The sequence below is a fragment of the Nematostella vectensis genome, chromosome 10 (assembly GCF_932526225.1).
Source record: "Nematostella vectensis chromosome 10, jaNemVect1.1, whole genome shotgun sequence".
Classification (NCBI taxonomy): Eukaryota; Metazoa; Cnidaria; class Anthozoa; order Actiniaria; family Edwardsiidae; genus Nematostella; species Nematostella vectensis.
Genome location: NC_064043.1, coordinates 15,498,034 through 15,518,359, shown reverse-complemented (window position 1 = coordinate 15,518,359; position 20,326 = coordinate 15,498,034). Strand labels below are relative to the sequence as shown.

The 20,326-nt window shown below is 40.0% G+C and overlaps 2 protein-coding genes across 2 annotated transcripts in view; one reads left to right on the top strand and one right to left on the bottom strand.

Moving 5' to 3' along the window:
* Positions 1-20,326, top strand: part of LOC5508675 (pre-rRNA-processing protein TSR1 homolog) — a 34,531-nt gene that overhangs the window by 8,993 nt on the left and 5,212 nt on the right. Inside the window, exons 11-18 of the mRNA XM_032377457.2 lie at positions 4,517-4,722; positions 11,060-11,092; positions 15,624-15,697; positions 15,928-16,020; positions 17,756-17,827; positions 17,994-18,069; positions 19,852-19,903; positions 20,247-20,305. Of these exons, the coding sequence (XP_032233348.1) occupies positions 4,517-4,722; positions 11,060-11,092; positions 15,624-15,697; positions 15,928-16,020; positions 17,756-17,827; positions 17,994-18,069; positions 19,852-19,903; positions 20,247-20,305 (665 nt within the window). The remainder of the gene's footprint in view (positions 1-4,516; positions 4,723-11,059; positions 11,093-15,623; positions 15,698-15,927; positions 16,021-17,755; positions 17,828-17,993; positions 18,070-19,851; positions 19,904-20,246; positions 20,306-20,326) is intronic.
* On the bottom strand, positions 5,039-8,649 carry LOC116615653 (octopamine receptor beta-2R). Its single transcript, XM_032377460.2, has 2 exons — positions 6,649-8,649; positions 5,039-6,305 (listed from the first exon to the last, which is right to left on the bottom strand). Exons 1-2 carry the CDS (start codon positions 7,057-7,059, stop codon positions 5,622-5,624), a joined length of 1,095 nt encoding a protein of 364 aa, XP_032233351.2. The 5' UTR covers positions 7,060-8,649; the 3' UTR covers positions 5,039-5,621.

Here is a 20,326-nt window from a genome sequence, read left to right as displayed (position 1 = left end):
GAAGCGATTCGAGAAAACAGTACCACGTCTTTTTAGTGCCAGTACCTTAATTAAAATATACGTGATGCCTTCAACTACTTTGGTTTTTTATACTAAAGCTTTTGTATTGTAATTGTAGCAAAATACTCCTAACACATCGTTATGCAGCAGTTTGTAACTCTCGCCTAAAAATGTTATTTGCCTTGCGCCAAAATAAAGCATGTTATTTTAGCCTTCGCGTGTTAAGTGCCATTCAGACAAAGTTTGACCTTTTGCGAAGGATTATTCATCTCTTCTTTTGTTGTGTAGCTTGCTAGCTTCCGGTTTTCCAAGAATTCTTTGTGAAGAATATCATCACACAAAAACTCTCTGGGGCTTTCCCTTTTATCTGGGTTTTCCCCGAATTCCCTTCCTTCCCCCCCTAAATTAACATTCAGAAGACCGGCATATAAAAGGGTCTTCTCACCGCTTTTCTAAAACTTCGAGCATTGTACAAACATGGCTGCAGTAAAGAATTGGGAACAATATCTCACCGATACCTTTGAAGGGAAGATCACGCCCAGGGAAGCAAACCACACTTCACTTAAGGATGCTTGGTCGTTGTTCGGTGAAGGAAGGTCGAAAAAGACATTGAAACTCCGTACCTCTAGTCAGTCAAGACGGGGTAAGGTGTTTGAGCTGCCTCAATTCGACCCTTACTTCTACACAAGAGGACGCAGTATCCCATGTAGAATGGCTGGCTGCGATGCGAAGAAACCCAGGTTTTCTGAGCGTGGAAAGGAAGACCTTTACCTGTGCCCCCTTCATCGCGGGCGATTGATGGAACATGTAAAAGAGCACTGCAGTCAGCACGATGTCGTTGTAGACTTTGAAAAGTATAGAGATGAGGATTTCGAAGGCTACACTTCTCTGCTAGGATTCATGGAACGTGCGTATTTCCTGTCTGTGAAAGGAGGTAGAGGAGCACCGCGGATTCTGAAGGACTGCCCTCCAGTCGTCCGCGAGGTGTTCCTTAACATGCGGAACTACCTATTAATCGTGAACTCGGTGTTAAATCCAAGGCCTTATAATCTTCAGCTAGCCCTCCCACCCGTGCTAAGCATTTTTGCCGCTATCGTACAGCAGATGAATAACAATGTGAGTGCGTTTATTCGTCTACTTCGTGAGGTGATGGAAATGGTCCTCTTCTCGTTTGGTGTGTTATACACGTGGGTCTCCATCACTTTTCGAGCTGGCGGCGCTTTTGCTGGCATGATTGTAGGTGGAGGAGGGGGCGCCATGATAGGAGGAACAGCTTTCGGCCCCATAGGGGCGCTTGTCGGGGGAGGATTGGGGTTGCTAGGGGGTGGGGTGATTGGAGGGGTGGCTTCTCTATTGCGACAAGAAACCAGACAGACGCGTGAACGAGATGAAGCGCTACGACGGTATCGGGATTTCATGCAACAACCCGACGAACCAAGACGAGCGAACGGCGACCCCCAAGAACATGACGAGCCAGAAGATTCAGACGAACGTCCTCCTCTCTTCTACTTTGAAGGGGATTTAGGAGGAGGGATTACTTTGGCCCTTGAATAAGGATACTGAATGATGGTGGTGTAAGAATAATTGAGTTATTAAACAGCAATCTCACCAGTTAACTTCATTTGGGTCGACGGAACCTCAACCCATAAAAACCCAAAATTTATTAGAACTACACTATCTAACAAGCGATCAGCTCTAAATTATTAGTCGCATGCTCGAAGAAACTTTTAAAAGACACACTGTTTATACAATTTTGAAATATTTTTCGCGTTTTCCATTAAAAACCTCGGAAATTGTTTCGTCATTGGCGGAACTTAACTGGTGAAACCCCTGTAAATCGGTACGCGTTCCCTATCTTTGATGGAGAATATAGAGCTCCGCACTTTACCCACCTTGTTTAGGCAGTGAGTGGTCGGTTGACAGTTAAATATTGTAAATAGTCAAAATTAGTTACGATAATTATTGTAAGAGCCATGCGTTATTAGTGATTTGTATAATAAACTGCGAACTTGGCCAAGCATCATACTGATGCTGTAACGCTGTACGATGGCACTGTACCTGGTACACGTATTTAAGAGAATGCTGAGGCTTTGTAACTATCTCTGTTGGACTGTGCTTGACTACCTTTGGTGCACCATTTTACTATAAATAGAACAACAATGCACCCGTCCCTTGGGGGGGGGGGGGGTGACAAATAATGGCATATATTTCCTCGTTACACTGGCAAAATGCTTTTGTTTTGTATCCATCTATTATTAAAGTGGTTTTGTTTTGTATCCATCTATTATTAAAGTGTTTTTGTTGTGTATCCATCTATTATTAAAGTGGTTTTCTTTTGTATCCATCTATTATAAAAGTGGTTTTGTTGTGAATCCATCTATTATTAAAGTTGTTTTGTTGTGTATCCATCTATTATTAAAGTGGTTTTGTTGTGTATCCATCTATTATTAAAGTGGTTTTGTTGTGTATCCATCTATTATTAAAGTTGTTTTGTTGTGTATCCATCTATTATAAAAGTGGTTTTGTTGTGTATCCATCTATTATTAAAGTTGTTTTCTTCTGTATCCATCTATTATTAAAGTTGTTTTGTTGTGTATCCATCTATTATTAAAGTGGTTTTCTTTTGTATCCATCTATTATTAAAGTGGTTTTGTTGTGTATCCATCTATTATTAAAGTGGTTTTGTTGTGTATCCATCTATTATTAAAGTTGTTTGGTTTTGTATCCATCTATTATTAAAGTGGTTTTGTTGTGTATCCATCTATTATTAAAGTGGTTTTGTTGTGTATCCATCTATTATTAAAGGGGTTTTGTTGTGTATCCATCTATTATTAAAGTGGTTTTGTTGTGTATCCGTCTATTGTTAAAGTTGATTTGTTGTGTATCCATCTATTATAAAAGTGGTTTTGTTGTGTATCCATCTATTATTAAAGTTGTTTTCTTTTGTATCCATCCATTATTAAAGTTGTTTTGTTGTGTATCCATCTATTATTAAAGTGGTTTTCTTTTGTATCCATCTATTATTAAAGTGGTTTTGTTGTGTATCCATCTATTATTAAAGTTGTTTGGTTTTGTATCCATCTATTATTAAAGTGGTTTTGTTGTGTATCCATCTATTATTAAAGTGGTTTTGTTGTGTATCCATCTATTATTAAAGGGGTTTTGTTGTGTATCCATCTATTATTAAAGTGGTTTTGTTGTGTATCCATCTATTGTTAAAGTTGTTTTGTTGTGTATCCATCTATTATAAAAGTGGTTTTGTTGTGTATCCATCTATTATTAAAGTTGTTTTCTTTTGTATCCATCCATTATTAAAGTTGTTTTGTTGTGTATCCATCTATTATTAAAGTTTTTTTCTTTTGTATCCATCTATTATTAAAGTGGTTTTGTTGTGTATCCATCTATTATTAAAGTTGTTTTGTTGTGTATCCATCTATTATTAAAGTGGTTTTCTTTTGTATCCATCTATTATTAAAGTGGTTTTGTTGTGTATCCATCTATTATTAAAGTGGTTTTGTTGTGTATCCATCTATTGTTAAAGTGGTTTTGTTGTGTATCCATCTATTATTAAAGTGGTTTTGTTGTGTATCCATCTATTATTAAAGTGGTTTTGTTGTGTATCCATCTATTATTAAAGTGGTTTTGTTGTGTATCCATATATTATTAAAGTGGTTTTCTTTTGTATCCATCTATTATTAAAGTGGTTTTCTTTTGTATCCATCTATTATTAAAGTGGTTTTGTTGTGTATCCATCTATTATTAAAGTGATTTTGTTGTGTATCCATCTATTATTAAAGTTGTTTTGTTGTGTATCGATCTATTATTAAAGTAGTTTTGTTGTGTATCCATCTATTATTAAAGTGGTTTTGTTGTGTATCCATCTATTATTAAAGTGGTTTTGTTGTGTATCCATCTATTATTGAAGTGGTTTTGGTTGATTGGATATTTCGTGTCGTTGCTCTATTATGATCTTTTCCCAAGGATTTAAGGTCATCGCTTATAGAACTGAGGATAGCTTGCAGTAGCAGTGTTGTTAGGTTCATAATTTGCATGAACAGACGTACAGAGTAGCGTGATAGATGGAGAACCGAATAGAAAAATCGTTCGTGTAAGCTATCCTTATCGAAGGCTATGTTGAGTTTTTATAGTGTTTGCTCTTCTCGAGCGTTTTTAGTGTTAGAACTTTACTCAGTCTGGGATCAAATCAAATCAAATCTTTATACACATAAAAATGTTTCTTTATCGCCAAAATATTTTTCTCTCGTCTAGAATCATGTAGAATTCGCTGTCAGTGTCAGTGTGTACAAATAGCAGTAGCGGTTTTCGCGAAACGAATTGCTGGATAATTGTATAATTTACTGCCAAATACCGAGAAATGCCAAATAAGGCAGTAGAATAAAATACATAATTATATCAACATATGGAGCATACACATGATACACAAACGCGCATTAACTGTAAAGTCCAAAGGTCTAATCACGTGACCCTTTTTAATCATTTCTTTCATTTCTTGCAGAAATAGCCACACAGTCAAGTGACACGAAGCAAAAAAGCAAGCGAGTACCAAAAGGAACATCTGAATACCAGGCATCCTGGATTATAGATGAAGAGAATGATGACGACGATGACGACGATGATGATGATGGTGATGGGGACGACCATAGCGATATTCGTGGATACATCGGGGAGATTCGAGATGGCAGTGACTCAGATGACAGTATGGTATGTGTAATGACTGCATTTTGATGTTTGTGTGGTATTGGCCAAACACGTAATTAGTGTGGCGCAGTGGACCAGCTTCCCAGCGGGTTTCTTGAAATATTACTTTACCGGTAGGGACGTTTGAAATAGTCCGAATCTCAATAACACATAGAGGTTATGTGTTTTTTTTCGTTTGAGTCGTACAGTCTCTGGGTCCAACGACCAGTCTGGTGGGCCTTTGGTTCTTGGAGGGTTATGTGTTTCTTTTAGGGTTCATCAAGGGGCATTGTATGTTTTTAGAATGTGGTAATATGCTGCCTGAAAGTAGATCGCATAGTTAAACGAAAAAAACACTTTATTCACGGCTTTGTGAGCGCAGCACTGTAATTTACAACATCAGATTCGCTGGCAGCCCAAGACAATACATGTTGCATAGGAAATACCCCTTAGTTACAAATCACCTCACAATCATCACGACAATCTTCTAGATGTAAGTTAGAAATTGACGGTTTCTATAATTATAATTATATTCACTTCCATATAATTTATATCAATATTAATATATTAATGGTTGTCAAGGTACACCTTAATAACAGATTTGCTCCCTGAGGTGTCTTTTCATTCATTTGGATGATTGAAATTACCATCAATCTTTATTAGATGACATTGATCTATCAGATAACTACAATCTTGGCTTGAACGCCTCATATCAAGTGGATGGAAGTGAATTGAAAAAATACGTTTAGGTTTAGCTACGGGCTTTACGATTACTTTACCTTAAAATTACAAAGTTCAAAGCAACTAGATTCTTGCATATCATGTTTTTCCGGGAAAATTACGTCCTTCCTATTTTCATTACACTTGATGAAGTATATTTTATGATAACTTTTGTACAAGTGCCCCTTTCAAGTTAGTCACTGCTATTTCTCTCTCCACAAACGAACCCCGAGCATCTTGATTTCCCTTCGGAACGAGCGGCGCACCAAGGCATACACGAAAAAGTTCGGAGCCGAATTGAAATAGCGTAGCAAGAAAGTGACGTAAATTACGCCATCAGAAATGATACAACCTCGGATGAGCTTGCACGTGAGGTAGTATTCAAAAGCAGTGTTGCACACCAAGAAAATGAGGTTAAGGACTCCTACTGCGATTATCATACTGTTCTGTGAGGATTTCTGCCTGTTTTCGGCTTGATCGCTGTTTTCGTGCTCATTTGGTGTGACATCGGTCCATTTTCGGTAAACTGTCGTCATCGATCGATTTAAGTCGAGGCCGTGGTTGGCAGATAACTGCCTCTCGTACTCATTCGCTTCCAACTCGATTGTCTCTCGGTAAATTGTTGGTGTCACTCGGACAATATCCGTGACCCGATTCGTGGCTACCTCGTGCTCTTGTATCTGCTTCCTGTGCCTTCGTACGACAAGGATGATCTTGGAGTAGGCGTAGACGGTGAAGAGGTTTGGAAGAGCCGTGAAAAGGAGTGCATACACCACGCTGCTAGCGTACATCGCACGCTCGTGATTCAGCAGCTTTGATATATAGTACGGTACTCCTTGGATCACCGATACACTCCAACACACCATGATCATCAGAATCACGTTCTTCTGAATATTATTTAAAAAATGTGCACTTTATAACACCAACTATCACCACTTTGGTCATGATGACATCACACGAGAATGGGCGTTACACCGCCCCTTACCTTTGTCATGATGACATCACACGAGAATGGGCGTTACACCACCCCTTACCTTTGTCATGATAACATCACACGAGAATGGGCGTTACACCACCCCTTACCTTTGTCGTGATGACATCACACGAGAATGGGCGTTACACCACCCCTTACCTTTGTCATGATGACATCACACGAGAATGGGCGTTACACCACCCCTTACCTTTGTCATGATGACATCACACGAGAATGGGCGTTACACCACCCCTTACCTTTGTCATGATGACACCATACGAGAATGGGTGCATCACCGCTAGGTACCTATCCCACGTGAGCAGACACAAGTTTGTCACAGAGCAAATCATAAAGGCGTCCATGACCGCAAAGACCGTCGTCTGTGTGATAAAGCTACACGTTGTCCAGTGCATGCACAATAGCGAGGTCGGCAGGTTGAATAGTCCGACAAGCAGGTCCGCCATGCTTAGCGAGAGGATCGTCCAGTTCGGGGTGTGCTGGGTGCGCAGATGTCGCCTTGTAGTGATGAGGTAGATCACTAAAAGGTTTCCCGTGATAGTCACGAGGGCGATAACCCCGCGGAGTACCCAGTACCATGTAGGGTAAGACATATCCCATGTATGGCTCTGAACGCTTGAGTTGGTGGAATTTACTTCAACGACAGACATCCTTGGCCCAGCTTTTCCTTGGCCAAGACCTTCTTGATATGGATATGTCTTGATACAAACTTTGAATCCGTCAGTGTATTAATCCGAACCAGATGGAGTCTTTTAGCCGGTATCTTTTCTTGATATCCCGACACAACTTTACGTTTATCCTTTCTTATTTAGTTAATCAACAGATTTCTCATTCGTTTGTAGCGTTTATGAACTACTTCTTTAATAGTTCCGAACTTTTCCGCCTTTTTCAAGTCGAATCTAATTTTGTTTTCCATTGCTTTCTTACTATTTGCGTTTTCTTCATGATCCCTACATTTGTTGATTTAGCATGTCTTATCGTGTTCACTTCGCTCGGGATCCCCATTGGCTACCTTTGGATGACTGTTTTCAAAGCTATCGCTCGTAACTTGATTGTGGTTTATTGCTGATGACTTTATTCCGTTCTCCTATCCTTTTATCTTCGTTATACTCGGAGTAGAATCGCTGTACAAATTTTTTTCTTGACTTTTTTGTCCAGTTCCTTTTCCACGATTTATTTTCAGTTTTTTTTTCTGTGTCAAATAAACACCGTCCAATAGTTAACCTTGCTTGTGATTAATTTATAGACATAACATACAAGTCCTACCGTCCTGTTGCTTGCTACAAGTACGACTCATTTGGCTGTTGCTCCTGGCTTTTTTTTATACTTATCCAAATAATGTTATTTTGGTTGATAAAACCATTCCAACTTCAGCTTTTGTTCAGTTTGCAGCAGTAGTTTTTTTGTGCAGTGTTTTGGACGATTTTATTTCCGCTTCTGTTCGATGTCAGATTCCACCTCGCTTTACTCTTGTAATCGTTTTTGGTGTGTGTTTTTTTTCGGCAACTTGTTCCACTTGTCGCGATTCACGTTTTCCTTATTTACAGAGCAACGAATGTTGACACCTTACTGTTTCAAAACCTTGTTTGAACTACTTCAAAGCTTCAAGAATCCTTTTCTTCCGAACTCTAGTCTTGTCTTTTATTCACCTGCGGCCCCGGAAATAGATCCACTGAGTTTTGTCGAGAGAACTGTTATTTGTGTGTTGTTTTTCTATTTCACACGTTATACCTCTTTTGCAGTAAAGATAAGTCCTTGTGATTGTGGTGTGATTCTTATGCTTTCAGCGCGTATTTTGATTGGTCTGACGGGTAGATCTTTCGTGCCCTTTGGAGATGGCTGTGATAAAGTCGTTTGAATATAAACTAGGTGAAGCCGCTCTCAAGGACAGTCTCTTGTTTGCAGAAAAAGCTAACCCAACACATGTTGTCAGTGACTTTTCTTTGACCAAGACTTGTTAATCATATTACAAATTGCAGAAACAGATGTCTCCCAAGATCTCGTACAATTTTTCATACAAAGTATTCTCGCGTAAACCTGTTTTATACAACCTCGTGTATCGACACCCGTCTAAAATAGGTGAGAGTTGTCTTGTGAACACGAAAGGAGATAGCAACAGCTCTGCCTTTCCCTGCCGCCTTTTTAATGAACTGTACTTTTTAAAAAGTGACATTTTCTAACTTAAAGTTTTTTATGTATGTGATAGCATGTGATGTTAACAGGATAAGGCCGAACCTTGTAGTAAGTAAATATTGACCAAGTTGATGGATCCACCGCTATTAAAAGCGTCGGACCTGCTACCCTTGCCATGATAACTGAGTCTATTTGCTAACGCCTTGACATTTTTTAAAATTAATTCATCGGTTAATTGAATCTGTCAGTTTTTCGCAATATGTCTTCAATTTCATTTAATTAATGTGTTGTTCTCCTTTTACATACACAATAATATTTTTTCGTTATATTTTCACAAATTTTTTCTCCAATATCTTACTTCTTATTGTCCAGGATGTTTGTTTGTTCGCAATATTTAATTGGTTTAGCTCCGACTAAAAAGTTGATTGTGTGATGTAAATAACGGATCAAATTTTCGCATTTTTACGGATCACGTTTTTTTACGAATCACGTTTTTTTACGAATCACAGAAACTATTTTTCTTAAGCGCCGCAAAGATTGCGACATGAATAAATGATGCCTAGCAATAAATACTAAAAAAAATTACAAACAATTATTAACCAAATGACAACTCTCATTGATTACCCGTGAGTTCCTTGTGTTCTGGGGATTACCCGTGAGTTCCTTGTGTTCTGCTCGGGATTACCCGTGTGTTCCTTGTGTTCTGTTCGGGATTACCCGTGAGTTTCTTGTGTTCTGTTCGGGATTACCCGTGACTTCCTTGTGTTCTGCTCGGGATTACCCGTGAGTTCCTTGTGTTGTGCTCGGGATTACCCGTGAGTTCCTTGTGTTCTTGGGATTACCCGTGAGTTCCTTGTGTTCTTGGGATTATCCGTGAGTTCCTTGTGTTCTGCTCGGGATTACCCGTGAGTTCCTTGTGTTCTGCTCGGGATCACCCGTGAGTTCCTTGTGTTCTGTTCGGGATTACCCGTGACTTCCTTGTGTTCTGCTCGGGATTACCCGTGAGTTCCTTGTGTTGTGCTCGGGATTACCCGTGAGTTCCTAGTATTCTGGGGATTATCCGTGAGTTCCTTGTGTTCTGCTCGGGATTACCCGTGAGTTCCTTGTGTTCTTGGGATTACCCGTGAGTTCCTTGTGTTCTGCTCGGGATCACCCATGAGTTCCTTGTGTTCTGCTCGGGATTACCCGTGAGTTCCTTGTGTTCTGCTCGGGATTACCCGTGAGTTCCTTGTGTCCTCGGGATTACTCGTGAGTTCCTTGTGTTCTGCTCAGGATTACCCGTGAGTTCCTTGTGTTCTGTTCGGGATAACCCTGAGTTTCTTGTGTTCTGTTCGGGATTACCCGTGACTTCCTTGTGTTTTGCTCGGGATTACCCGTGAGTTTCTTGTGTTCTGTTCGGGATCACCCATGAGTTCCTTGTGTTCTGCTCGGGATTACCCGTGAGTTCCTTGTGTTCTGCTCGGGATTACCCGTGAGTTCCTTGTGTTCTGCTCAGGATTACCCGTGAGTTCCTTGTGTTCTCGGGATTACCCGTGAGTTCCTTGTGTTCTGCTCGGGATTACCCGTGAGTTCCTTGTGTTCTCGAGATTACCCGTGAGTTCCTTGTGTTCTCGGGGTTACTCGTGAGTTCCTTGTGTTCTCAGGATTACCCGTGAGTTCGTTGTGTTCTCGGGATTACTCGTGAGTTCCTCGTGTTCTCAGGATTACCCGTGAGTTCCTTGTGTTCTCGGGATTACTCGTGAGTTCCTTGTGTTCTCAGGATTACCCGTGAGTTCCTTGTGTTCTCGGGATTACTCGTGAGTTACTTGTGTTCGGCTCGGGATTTGTCAAGAGGAAGGAGAAGTGACAACCCAGAGAAGGTAGCGGACGTTGCGTCTTCAACCACAGAAAAAAAAGAAGTAAAACTCCATTGCCTAGACTGTTAAACCACAGGTCGTGATTTCAAACCAGACTATAGAACCAATTATACCAAATGACTGGTCGACTCAATTTTTAGCGACGAAATCTAAGGTAACATCTTGATTCGAATGGGAAAAAACAACTGAAAGAGGAGCCACATGACCGCATATGAATGATCTAATATCGTAATTGCTGAGCGTTTATTCAAGGGGGAGGCACTTATATCAAAATCCGTTGTTTTCCAGATGAAAAAGTGCCTTAACAACGTGCAATTTGTAACAACTCTCTTAGAACCATAACAAAACAAGCTTTCACAATGATATTCTTCTCCTAATGTACAACCCCTCGCCATCGAGGTCTGTGTTTAAGGCGTGTAGACAAGGGGCTTATTCGAGGGAAGCGCAAATTTTAGCAATTATGCTAAACTAATGACCAAGTGCCTAAATACAGACAGAAATGGACATCCATCTCGCGCCTTCCGAAGAAAGTGTCAACAAATGTTTTTTTTATAACTCTTTGTAGTAATTGAAAATATAACAAGGAAATATTACAGGAGAAAAAAAAACATTTCTGATCAAACGTCTTTTGACATATTTTGTATGTTTTATCACATTGCAGACAGCCGAGGAGAAAGATGAGGAGTTTGAAACGGTAAGAATGTATTGAATAAACAAGTGATTAGATATATGCGGGGGGGGGGGGGGGGAGTATTGAATAGACAAGTGATTAGATATATGAGGGTATGAGGGGGGGGGGAGTATTGAATAGACAAGTGATTAGATATATGCGGGGGGGGAGGGAGTATTGAATAGACAAGTGATTAGATATATGCGGGGGGGGGGGAGTGTTGAATAGACAAGTGATTAGATATATGCGGGGGGGGAGTATTGAATAGACAGGTGATTAGATATATGCGGGGGGGAGTATTGCGGGGGGGAGTATTGAATAGACAAGTGATTAGATATATGCGGGGGGGGAGTATTGAATAGACAAGTGATTAGATATATGCGGGGGGAGTATTGAATAGACAAGTGATTAGATATATTCGGGGGGAGTATTGAATAGACAAGTGATTAGATATATGCGGGGGGGAGTATTGAATAGACAAGTGATTAGATATTGGGGGGGGAGTATTGAATAGACAAGTGATTAGATATATGCGGGGGGGGAGTATTGCGAGGGGGGAATATTGAATAGACAAGTGATTAGATATATGCGGGGTGGAGTATTGAATAGACAAGTGATTAGATATATGCGGGGGGGAGTATTGAATAGACAGGTGATTAGATACATGCGGGTGGGAGTATTGCGGGGGGGAGTATTGAATAGACAAGTGATTAGATATATGCGGGGGGAGTATTGAATAGACAAGTGATTAGATATATGCGGGGGGAGTATTGAATAGACAAGTGATTAGATATATGCGGGGGGGAGTATTGAATAGACAAGTGATTAGGTATATGCGGGGGGGGAGTATTGAATAGACAAGTGATTAGATATATGCGAGGGGGGAGTATTGAATAGACAAGTGATTAGATATATGCGAGGGGGGAGTATTGAATAGACAAGTGATTAGATATATGCGGGGGGGAGTATTGAATAGACAAGTGATTAGATATATGCCGAGGGGGGAGTATTGCGAGGGGGGAGTATTGAATAGACAAGTGATTAGATATATGCGGGGGGCGGGGTATTGAATATACAAGTGATTAGATATATGCGGGGGGGGGAGTGTTGAATAGACAAGTGATTAGATATATGCGGGGAGGGAGTATTGAATAGACAGGTGATTAGATATATGCGGGGGGGAGTATTGCGGGGGGGAGTATTGAATAGACAAGTGATTAGATATATGCGGGGGGGGGGGGAGTATTGAATAGACAAGTGATTAGATATATTCGGGGGGAGTATTGAATAGACAAGTGATTAGATATATGCGGGGGGGAGTATTGAATAGACAAGTGATTAGATATTGGGGGGGGAGTATTGAATAGACAAGTGATTAGATATATGCGGGGGGGGAGTATTGCGAGGGGGGAATATTGAATAGACAAGTGATTAGATATATGCGGGGTGGAGTATTGAATAGACAAGTGATTAGATATATGCGGGGGGGAGTATTGAATAGACAGGTGATTAGATACATGCGGTTGGGAGTATTGCGGGGGGGAGTATTGAATAGACAAGTGATTAGATATATGCGGGGGGAGTATTGAATAGACAAGTGATTAGATATATGCGGGGGGGAGTATTGAATAGACAGGTGATTAGATATATGCGGGTGGGAGTATTGCGGGGGGAGTATTGAATAGACAAGTGATTAGGTATATGCGGGGGGGAGTATTGAATAGACAAGTGATTAGATATATGCGAGGGGGGAGTATTGAATAGACAAGTGATTAGATGTATGCGAGGGGGGAGTATTGAATAGACAAGTGATTAGATATATGCGGGGGGGGAGTATTGAATAGACAAGTGATTAGATATATGCCGAGGGGGGAGTATTGCGAGGGGGGAGTATTGAATAGACAAGTGATTAGATATATGCGGGGGGCGGGGTATTGAATAGACAAGTGATTAGATATATGCGGGGGGGGGAGTATTGAATAGACAGGTGATTAGATATATGCGGGTGGGAGTATTGCGGGGGGAGTATTGAATAGACAAGTGATTAGGTATATGCGGGGGGGAGTATTGAATAGACAAGTGATTAGATATATGCGAGGGGGGAGTATTGAATAGACAAGTGATTAGATATATGCGAGGGGGGAGTATTGAATAGACAAGTGATTAGATATATGCGGGGGGGGAGTATTGAATAGACAAGTGATTAGATATATGCCGAGGGGGGAGTATTGCGAGGGGGGAGTATTGAATAGACAAGTGATTAGATATATGCGGGGGGAGTATTGAATAGACAAGTGATTAGATATATTCGGGGGGGAGTATTGCGGGGGGAGTATTGAATAGACAAGTGATTAGATATATGCGGGGGGGGAGTATTGAATAGACAAGTGATTAGATATATGCGGGGGGGGAGTATTGAATAGACAAGTGATTAGATATATGCGGGGGGGGAGTATTGAATAGACAAGTGATTAGATATATGCGGGGGGAGTATTGAATAGACAAGTGATTAGATATATGCGGGTGGGAGTATTGCGGGTGGAATATTGAATAGACAAGTGATTAGATATATGCGGGGGGGGGGAGTATTGAATAGACAGGTGATTAGATATATGCGGGGGGGGGGGGAGTATTGAATAGACAAGTGATTAGATATGTGCGGGTGGGAGTATTGCGGGTGGAGTATTGAATAGACAAGTGATTAGATATATGCGAGGGGGGGGGGTATTGAATAGACAAGTGATTAGATATATGCGGGGGGCGGGGTATTGAATAGACAAGTGATTAGATATATGCGGGGGGAGTATTGAATAGACAAGTGATTAGATATATGCGGGGGGGGGGGAGTATTGAATAGACAAGTGATTAGATATATGCGGGGGGGAGTATTGAATAGACAAGTGATTAGATATATGCGGGGGGGGGGAGTATTGAATAGACAAGTGATTAGATATATGCAGGGGGGAGTATTGAATAGACAAGTGATTAGATATATGCGGGGGGGAGTATTGAATAGACAAGTGATTAGATATATGCGGGGGGGAGTATTGCGGGGGGGAGTATTGAATAGACAAGTGATTAGATATATGCGGGGGGGGGGAGTATTGAATAGACAAGTGATTAGATATATGCGGGGGGGGAGTATTGAATAGACAAGTGATTAGATATATGCGGGGGGGGGGAGTATTGAATAGACAAGTGATTAGATATATGCGGGGGGGGGGAGTATTGAATAGACAAGTGATTAGATATATGCGGGGGGGGAGTATTGAATAGACAAGTGATTAGATATATGCGGGGGGGGAGTATTGAATAGACAAGTGATTAGATATATGCGGCGGGGGGGGGGGAGTATTGAATAGACAAGTGATTAGATATATGCGGGGGGGAGTATTGCGAGGGGGAAGTATTGAATAGACAAGTGATTAGATATATGCGGGGTGGAGTATTGAATAGACAAGTGATTAGATATATGCGGGGGGGGAGTATTGAATAGACAAGTGATTAGATATATGCGGGGGGGAGTATTGAATAGACAAGTGATTAGATATATGCGGGGGGGGAGTATTGAATAGACAAGTGATTAGATATATGCGGGGGGGGAGTATTGAATAGACAGGTGATTAGATATATGCGGGGGGGAGTATTGAATAGACAAGTGATTAGATATATGCGGGGGGGGGGGGAGTATTGAATAGACAGGTGATTAGATATATGCGGGTGGGAGTATTGCGGGTGGAGTATTGAATAGACAAGTGATTAGATATATGCGGGGGGCGGGGTATTGAATAGACAAGTGATTAGATATATGCGGGGGGGGAGTATTGATTAGACAAGTGATTAGATATATGCATGGGGGGAGTATTGAGTAGGGAAGCCATTATATATATGCGGGGGGGATTATTAGTCAACGTTAACATGGCAATAAATCTCACAGCAAGCACATTAAAGACAGTGCAAATCATGGCGTATAAATGGACCACAGACCTTAAATATATGTGTAATTCCATTCCCACTAAAGATATACAAGGTCAGGAAAATGGAGTAGTTGTTTTGCCACAAAACCATTGAATTTCCACTTAGCACAAGCGGGAGTTTGTTGTACATTCATACTAATAAGTCCTGCGCCTTCTGCAAAATGGCAAAGAACAAAGATCAAGTGGGACTTTTATTCCTGCTTCAACTCGCCATAAAAACTTGCAGTCCATCAAAAGCGGGGGAAAATGGACAGTATCTCAAACTTGGAAGCAGTTGTGCTTGCCCAGTTAATTTCTACTTGCAGTGGTGTCTCTTGGAGGAGGAAAGATAAAGCAAATTAAAAAACAACAGAAATTGCCTGCGTTTTAACACATTTTTTAAATGTTCTTCTAGAATGTTCAACATGAATGTGTCGAGTGCTCATTCATATCGTTATTATTACTATTTAGATTTTTAAACGGCCCATTTTAAATGTGCATAACGATGCTTCCTCCTCCTGCCATCGAGGTAGCGCTGTACTCTTGAGGCAGTTTTTTAAATGAGTGTATGATCATAAATCTGATTGGTTCTTGTACAGATCAGCGTGTCTGGAGCAGAGACTGACATCAGCAAGTACGATGATCGCGTTGACGTGGACGAGGAGAGATTACAGTAAGAAGTGCAGGCATCTTACTTGCAACACTTTTTTATTTAGGCTCTTTGCAATCTACTTTTTCCTCTCGCCAAATACAATAAAGGTGAATTCAGTTGCTTGTAATCACACGCAACTCGCTCTCTGCTAGATCGCTTGCACTTGCTCAAATCTGCTGTGGTAACGAGCCAACAGGCAAATGATATTCGTATGATTTCTGATTGATAAACTTACATCTCCTCCTCAATAGGCTGGAAAAACTTCGAGCTGCACGCGAAAATGAGATGTTTCCTGACGAACTGGACACACCTTTAGACACAGCAGCCCGCGTGCGCTTCCAAAAGTAAGTAGAATCAACTTCAAATGAATATTAGCCTGTAAACCAAAGTTATAACTTTCACTGCATTTTCCCTCTATTAAAGCGGCAGTATGACTCTTTCTTTAGCCTTCGATCTCTGAGAAGGGGGAAAATGTACCATAAAATTAAAAAGATTTTTAAAAAAACAGTGAACTGAAATTTGGATTCGGCCGTGAGTTTTAGCAAGCGAACTGGAATCTTCAGCGATCCAAAAATTAGAAGTGAGTATCAAGTCTTTTTATTAGAAGGTATATTGAGTATTAAATGATGGCGATAATAATATCGTTGGTAAGATTTTTTTGCCCTGTTTTATTGCATAGGTAAATGAGCACATCATGTTCACAACTTCACGAGCGAGTATTAGTTATTCTTCCTACCGTGATGATTCGAATAAGCGCCGTCTTTTAAATGAGCGCCCCCTCCCCTCCCTATAAAAAGCATCCCAACAAAAGCCTCGTTTGAATGGTGTAAATCTTAATTTATTTAGCTCACATTGACATTCTCACATTACAACACCTACTAATAAGCCTACTTATTATCACTTTAACTTCTTTATACCTATGTGCGCATTTTTTTTTTCAATCGATTCAAAAGCTGGTATTTTCCGCCGAAATAAAGAAAAGCTCCCCCTCCCCAAATTGTTTATTTTATCACAGAATAATCACAGAAGTAAGAGATTTCTCATTAGATATTTAGTCAAAACAAACATTACGACTAGCGAGCTGGATTTTCTTGCTGTGCTCGTCACCCGGTACTTTCGTATAATGGACGTTTCTGATTGGCTATTTTGAAAATTAGTACGCTGGTTTCCGGTTTTGCGAGTTACTGTGATACCGTCGCTTTTCAGAGAATTCGTTTATTGGGTCGGAGCGCCTTTTCATCGTTGCGCGCGCATCCAAAATGCCACAGACGAAGGGGAATTTGACAAAACTCCGTGAAATAAGCACTCTGGCAGCATTTTCTAAAGCTTCGTCTGTAAACTCCACTTTGTACGCCATGTGAGATCAGCTGTGGCCCGCCAGTTTGTGGCATTTTGGACGCGCGCGCAACATCGTGAAAACAGTCTATTGAGAGTCATGTCAATAAACAGAAGCGATGAAGGTTGATTCATTAGAAAGTTCTTTATTAAATTTGTTGTAAAACTCGCTTCAAAGCCAATATCGTAACTTGTGAATGCCTCCTGATGTCACACATTAAGAATTTTTCTTAGTTTCCTGACTTTCTTGAGAACGTCATTTAGCAGCATCTTCTGTTAATCAACCACTTTGCTTGAGGCTCACCGTTCCACAGAGGCATTTCAGGTTTATGGAGGCCAACAGAATGTCAATCTCAAAATATTTTTCTTTGTATAAGAAGCGTACCGATTTGGAAAGTCATTTTTGAGGAAAAAATGTGTCCTATTTACTGTATGGAAAATACTATACTTAATATTGAGTTTCGTTGTACAATCTGGAAGCAGCCTTCAGCCTTTTTCCATCGTTTAGTGGTACTTTCTATAATTTCAAGTACTACATTCTCAGCATGACAGTGATCCAAGTTCGACTGGCATTCTATAAGACGCCATTCTTTAATGACATTCCAGATATAAATGCATGCCAATGAAGATGGAATAATCCACTTCGTTAATTTGCATGTATTTGTATTAGGAACAGTACATGGAAAGAACAACATCTAAACTACATCTCAGACATTCTCTTGGCTTACTTGAACTATTTATTAGATTTCGTGGACTGAAGAGTTTTCGGACATCTCCGTGGGATCCTAAGGAGAATCTACCCAGTGATTACGCAAGGTAGGGTTAAAAGCTCTGTCACCGTACTCTTTTCTGTTGCAACTTTTTTTTTGCCTGCGTCTATGAATGAATGTCGTGTGAAAAAAGTAAGCAGCGATTGCAGCATTGGGCTGAATCACCCGTGATAACAAATGTTGTGAATCCTTATATTTCATTTTTCTTTTAGAATATTTCAATTCGAAAACTTTAACAGGACGAAAAAACGTGTGTTGTCGGCGGAAGAGGACACTGAGGGTGCCATGGTAAGCAAGCGCTTGAAGGTTAAAGTCCATATAACCTTTCAGAGTTGATAGACTTTGTCAATTCTTGATAATTTCATCTTCAAAATGGTATGTGGTTCGTATGGACCCTATTAAACACGCGTTCGCGCCAATAACTCAAATCTGTAATATTGAGGTATTTTGGTCAACCTTCGGAAAAAAGGCCGTGAACTGAAAGGCCCGGGTCCAGTAATTTGTGACGTAGATCGAGATGTTAACCAAATTACATGAGAAAACATATGCACGCACTAAACCGGTTCCCGTCTTCATGTCTTCTTATCTTAGTTATTGCTGAAGAACGTTGTGTGGTTACAACTTTTACCGTCATCTTTATGTCTCTACCTGGTAGTCAAATGATTATTTAACTTCAGGAAACAAATCTGCAAAATTAAGAAGATATTTTTTATTCTTTGAATTGTTTTTGCATTGTGCGCGCGCTGCATTATTCGCAATCAAGAATGGCGACATTCCCACGAGCGCTGTTTTTGAAACCTACATCAAAACGATATATTTTTTTTCGGATACAATTCTTGACTTTAAATTATTCTTCGCTTCATTGTGGGTAGCATTGCGATAGAAAACAATTCTCCAATATTCTGTGGTATTGCCGTCTCTAAATTTTTACGGATTTAAGGAGAATTCGTTGTTTCAGATTTTCCCGCCAAAACTATTCACTCGATTCAATCTCCTTTCGGGCGGCCAGGAAAATTTTCAAAGATCTGTAGAAAATTCAAATTTCAATCAAATTCAATTCCCTTCTCAGAATTTGAAACTTTATCTATGCTTTGTTTTGGCTAGATTGATATAAGTGAATGGTTTTAAGGACTTTAAACACGAACGCGCACTATAAAAGGGACTTTCATTGTCATTTGAGTTCACTGAGTGCAGAGCTCTGTAGAGAGAGGCCAGAAAGCTATAATAGAGCTCAAGATTGGTCGAAAACACATCATTGAAGTAAACACAGTCTATTTATTAGCCTTTTGTTATAACAAAACGAAAAATAAGGGGGATTAGATAGTTTTTGAAGTGATGAATTTTGAAAATTTGTTGTTTGTTCGCGCGCGCACCTAAATGACGCCATTTCAAATGAGCGCGCTCACGCTGTTTTTGAATTTTTTTTTATTTTTTATTTTTTTTAGCTGCCTTGAGAAGTTTTTCACACTGATCATAAACGGCCGCCTTACAAAATTTCTGAAAAAATATATAATCTTAAATAGATATCAGATCAGTTTTAGAAAGGGCTTTCGCACGACCGACCATTTATTAGTACTAAAAACCCTAATTATTATTATTATTATTATTATTATTATTATTATTATTATTATTATTATTATTATTATTATTATTATTATTATTATTATTATTATTATTATTATTATTATTATTATTATTTATTTTTTTTTTTTTATTATTATTATTATTCAAACGATCGCGCTGTGTTTGATTTCTCAATGACAATTTTTGCTCTTGTTATTATAGAGGAATGACTCCAAACACTTTCCCGAATATGCCTGATAGTTCTTTAACAATCTCTTGTATTTTACAGTTATCGTAGTTTGTCGTACGGCTTTATTTTCTGCTATGCTTTCTTCAGGCAGTTTCAGAGGTCCTCACACTCAATGAAGTCTAGCTTTGAATGACGACGACTTGCGCGAGAGCTTGCGAAAAAGGGCGGAGCTATCCCTGTTATAGCGCGCGTTCGTGTTAAAGTGGAATATAGTAAACTATTTACTGTCTAATAGTAATTCGCTGCTGCTTCCACAGCCTGGATGCTTTGTCACAGTTCACATCGTCAATGTCCCAAAAGCATTTATTGGTGAGTGAACTATGTATTCCCAAAGATACATCATGGGTCCTCGCTGGTGTTATGATACTCATGTTATGGTAATGCTATTGCTAATCCTAATGCTTATGCTGCTGTTGTTGTTGTTGTTGTTTCTATTGTGGTAATGGTTGTTGTTGCTTTTACTGCTATTCTTTTTGCTGGTAACTGGATGTTGCTGATCATTGCTTTCTTTGTATTGTGGTTTCCATCTTTACCGTCCATCAATGTCTTGCTTGTGCTCTCTGTACTGGACTTGCAGCTAAACTTGCTTGTATTTACTGTCCACCTACCCTGCATCGTATACTTGATGTCCGCTCCCTTCTCCTTTTGACAGACTCATTTGACAGCAGCAAACCACTTGTAGTATTTGGTCTTCTTCCTCACGAACAAAAGGTGTGTATTGGCAACATCGTC